Source organism: Gastrolobium bilobum, unplaced genomic scaffold (assembly GCF_033153095.1).
Source record: "Gastrolobium bilobum isolate Gb01-03AN ecotype WA unplaced genomic scaffold, APGP_CSIRO_Gbil_v1 utg2059, whole genome shotgun sequence".
NCBI lineage: Eukaryota > Viridiplantae > Streptophyta > Magnoliopsida > Fabales > Fabaceae > Gastrolobium > Gastrolobium bilobum.
This window is the reverse complement of record NW_026897401.1, coordinates 169,384-173,539: the sequence shown is the minus strand read 5'-3', so window position 1 is coordinate 173,539 and position 4,156 is coordinate 169,384. Positions and strand designations below refer to the sequence as shown.

At 39.2% G+C, this 4,156-nt stretch overlaps 1 protein-coding gene across 1 annotated transcript; it reads left to right on the top strand.

Annotated features, from left to right (window-relative positions):
• The first annotated feature begins 309 nt into the window (after positions 1-309).
• LOC133306633 (receptor protein kinase TMK1-like) lies at positions 310-3,785 on the top strand. Its single transcript, XM_061506953.1, has 2 exons — positions 310-2,668; positions 3,267-3,785. Exons 1-2 carry the CDS (start codon positions 313-315, stop codon positions 3,773-3,775), a joined length of 2,865 nt encoding a protein of 954 aa, XP_061362937.1. The 5' UTR covers positions 310-312; the 3' UTR covers positions 3,776-3,785.
• The last annotated feature ends 371 nt before the right edge of the window (positions 3,786-4,156 follow it).

Below are 4,156 nucleotides of genomic sequence, written 5' to 3'. Positions count from 1 at the left end.
CCATAAAAAAAATGGAAAGTCAATTAGGGGGGCACATAGAACGAGGAGGACATGTCATAGTGTGATATACGTGGTGGAGTGGGAGACCATGGATGTTGTGATGTAATATAATATTATAACAAAAACCGTGAGTTTTCCCAAAAGTCATATTAACGCAAAAACAAAACCTTTTGGTCTTACTTAATAACCCATTTTGTTGTTGGTAATGGTAACAACCTTAATTTACTTTTAATACATTCATTTGACTCTCTTTCTATCTCAAAAATGTTAGAATGCAGCATTTTGTGATCACAGTTTCAGATGAGCCTTGTCATGGAAGATTCTTATCTGAAGCTCATTTCCTTCCTCATCCTATCACTCGCTTGGGTGGTTCTCACAGACACGAACCCAAATGATGTAAATATTCTGAACCAATTCAGAAAAGGGTTGAAGAACCCTGAACTGTTGCAGTGGCCAGAAGAAGAAGAAGGAGGAGACCCATGTGGCAATCCTCCATGGAAATACATCTACTGCAACGGAAACAGAATTTCTCAGATTCAAGCCAAGAACTTGAACCTTGTGGGTTCTCTGCCTCAGAACATGAACCAACTCACCATGTTGGAGAATCTAGGCCTTCAGAACAACAAGCTCAATGGTCCCTTACCATCTTTCAGTGGCTTGTCAAAGTTAAAGTATGCGTTTTTGAACTACAACGAGTTCGAATCCATCCCTGAAGATTTCTTTGATGGGCTTGAGAGTCTTGAGGTTTTGGCATTGGATTACAACAACAACCTCAATGCCACCACTGGTGGGTGGCAATTCCCTTCAGGGTTGCAGGGTTTGACACAGTTGACCAATGTGTCTTGTATGAGTTGCAACTTGGCTGGTCCAATTCCTAGTTTTCTAGGGAAAATGGTGTCTTTGTCGGTGTTGCAACTTTCCGGCAACAACTTAACCGGCGAGATTCCGGCGACATTTAATGGCATCCCGGGTTTGCAGGTTCTCTGGTTGAATAACCAACAGGGTGGCGGCCTCACTGGTACTATAGAAGTGGTGGCAACCATGGTCTCGCTCACGAGTTTGTGGCTCCATGGGAATCAGTTTGAAGGTAACATTCCGTTGAATTTTGGGAATTTGACTTTTCTGAAGGATCTTGATCTCAATGGGAACCAGCTTGTTGGGTTAATCCCTGAAGCTTTAGGTAAAATGCAATTGGACCGTTTAGATTTGAACAACAACCACTTCATGGGTCCAATCCCAAATTTTGTAACAAAAAAAGTCACTTTTGATTCTAATAATTTTTGTCAGTCCAAACCTGGGGTTCTTTGTTCCTTTGAGGTCATGGCGCTGCTAGAGTTTCTTGGTGGGTTGAATTATCCTTCAAATCTAGTTAATTCATGGACTGGTAATAATCCATGTGATGGACCGTGGTTGGGAATAAAGTGCAATGACAATGGAAAGGTAACTATGATTATTTTGTCTAACTTTAATCTTAGTGGTACTCCAAGTCCTTCGGTTGCAAACTTGGATTTCCTTGTTGAAATCAGGTTGGGAGGTAACAATCTTAGTGGTGAAATACCCAGCAACTGGACTAGCTTGAGATCCCTGACATTGTTGGATCTAAGTGGTAATAACATTTCCCCTCCATTGCCAAATTTTCCTAGAAGCTTGAAACTTGTGATTGATGGTAATCCTCAGTTAAATCATGGTAGCCCAGAAAAATCTCCATCAGGGACTAGCCCGTCATATAGAAAGGCTGAACCTTTATCTGATATTCCATCAACAGACTCAAATTCCAATTCCAGTAGTTCTCTTGATTCAAAAAATTCCAAAAGGGAAAACTTGGTTTCAATTGTTGCCCCTATTGCAGGTATTGCAGTTGCAGCTTTTCTGCTCATTCCCCTTTATGTATATTGTTTCAGGAGGAGAAAGGGTATCTCCAAGGGTCTTAGTTCACTAGTAGTTCACCCTAGAGATCCATCTGATTCAGACAATGTGGCAAAGGTTGTTGTTGCTAACAATAGCAATGGAAGCAATATTTCCACAGCATCAGGCAGTGGGTCAGGGAATCTAATTGGAAATGGGGAGTCTCATGTCATTGAAGCTGGAAATCTCGTGATATCAGTTCAAGTTCTTCGAAATGTGACCAAGAATTTTGCCCCAGAGAATATGCTTGGACGTGGAGGATTTGGGGTTGTTTACAAGGGAGAAGTGGATGATGGGACTAAAATTGCAGTAAAAAGAATGGAATGTGGTGTGATTAGCAGCAAAGCCTTGGATGAATTTCAATCTGAAATTGCAGTTCTATCAAAAGTTCGACATCGTCATTTGGTGTCTCTTCTAGGTTATTCAGTTGAAGGTGCGGAGAGACTTCTAGTTTATGAGTATATGCCACAAGGGGCTCTCAGTGATCATCTTTTCCATTGGAAGAGCTTACAATTGGAGCCCCTATCTTGGAAGAGGAGGCTCAATATTGCTTTGGATGTTGCCAGAGGAATGGAGTATCTTCATAGTCTGGCTCACCAGAGTTTCATTCACAGAGATCTTAAATCATCAAATATTTTGCTTGGGGATGACTTTAGAGCAAAAGTTTCCGATTTTGGGCTGGTAAAACTTGCTCCTGATGGCAAAAAATCTGTAATGACACGACTTGCTGGTACATTTGGATACTTGGCACCAGAATATGCAGGTAATTTTGTTTTTTTGTAAGTCCTCAAGATTACATATTCCCTAATTGTATATGCTAATATATGCTCAGCGTATGGCTTCTAATAGCTGTCTTAGCTATATCTGAGGTGCAGATTTCCTACTGGAACTTTCTAGCAGAATTGATAGAGCCATTGACCCCATATTTTTTGGTCAAGTGCTTCATAATACTAGATTCAAGGTTATTAATAAAGGAACTTATTCTAAGGGGGAAAAACTTGAATTTACTTGTATACATCATTTAGAGTATGTTGACTATGCATTATACGTAAAATAAATATCTAGACACGTGGATGCTCTTCCAGAAATTTGTAATTACTAGAGAAATCCAATTTGTTCATCTATATGTACTTTAGCCAGTCTATGAAGGCTTGAAAAGAAGTGAAATATAAGTGTCTAAGCATTTTCCTGAAAAATTGGACATCACAGAAACATCTTGCAGCTGGATATACCGCCGTATAACTCTGCATTATATCATTTATATGTCTAGTACCACACAATGAAACTTTTATAGTCCCGATGTATTTGATAGATTCATGAAGTGTACTGATTCTGGCATTTTACCATTTTACATATTTCAGTAACTGGAAAAATCACTACCAAGGCAGATGTTTTCAGTTTTGGTGTCGTCCTAATGGAACTGTTAACCGGATTAATGGCACTTGATGAAGATAGACCTGAGGAAAGCCAATACTTGGCAGCATGGTTCTGGCATATAAAATCAGATAAGGAGAAACTAATGACTGCTATTGACCCAGTCCTTGATATAAAGGAAGAAACATTTGGGAGCATCAAAACCATTGCTGAGTTAGCTGGGCATTGCACTGCCAGAGAACCAAACCAAAGGCCAAATATGGGTCATGCTGTGAATGTTCTGGCACCACTTGTTGAAAAATGGAAACCATTAGATGATGACACTGAAGAGTATTCAGGCATAGATTATAGTCTTCCCCTTAACCAGATGGTAAAGGGGTGGCAGGAGACAGAAGGAAAGGATTTGAGTTATATAGACATGCAAGACAGTAAGAGTAGTATCCCAGCAAGGCCTACTGGATTTGCAGAGTCTTTTACTTCTTCTGATGGTCGGTGAAACAAGCCTTTTGGTTGATTTCTTGAGTTCAACTTATTTCCGTTTTTCTTAGTTTTCAATTGGTGTGATCAATGGACAGCATGCTCTTTTCTCTAAATGCCTTAGCAAGTGTTCAATACCATTGATGTAATGCAGTATGGCGTTTGTAAGTTAGAGATTTCGTATGTTACTGAATTTTCATTTGTATGATTTGTATTGTCAACTTTGATATTTAAGTGTTGATTGGTTGTAGATAGTGAACCGTGATCAAATTATAATGCTCTTTATTTGTTTATTCATTTACATTTCTACGTTCTTTTGACATGTAAAATAGGAAAGAACAATTTGAGCATGATAAAAATTCTCTTTTTACGTAACATTTGGTAGCGTCCTAAAACTAAT

What these genes read in the sequence shown, in the direction of transcription:
- LOC133306633 (XM_061506953.1), top strand. Translation starts at nt 313, where the DNA reads ATGGAAGATTCTTATCTGAAGCTCATTTCCTTCCTCATCCTATCACTC. An exon ending in CTTGGCACCAGAATATGCAG is followed by an intron (nt 2,669 to 3,266) that starts GTAATTTTGTTT and finishes TACATATTTCAG; the next exon opens with TAACTGGAAAAATCACTACC.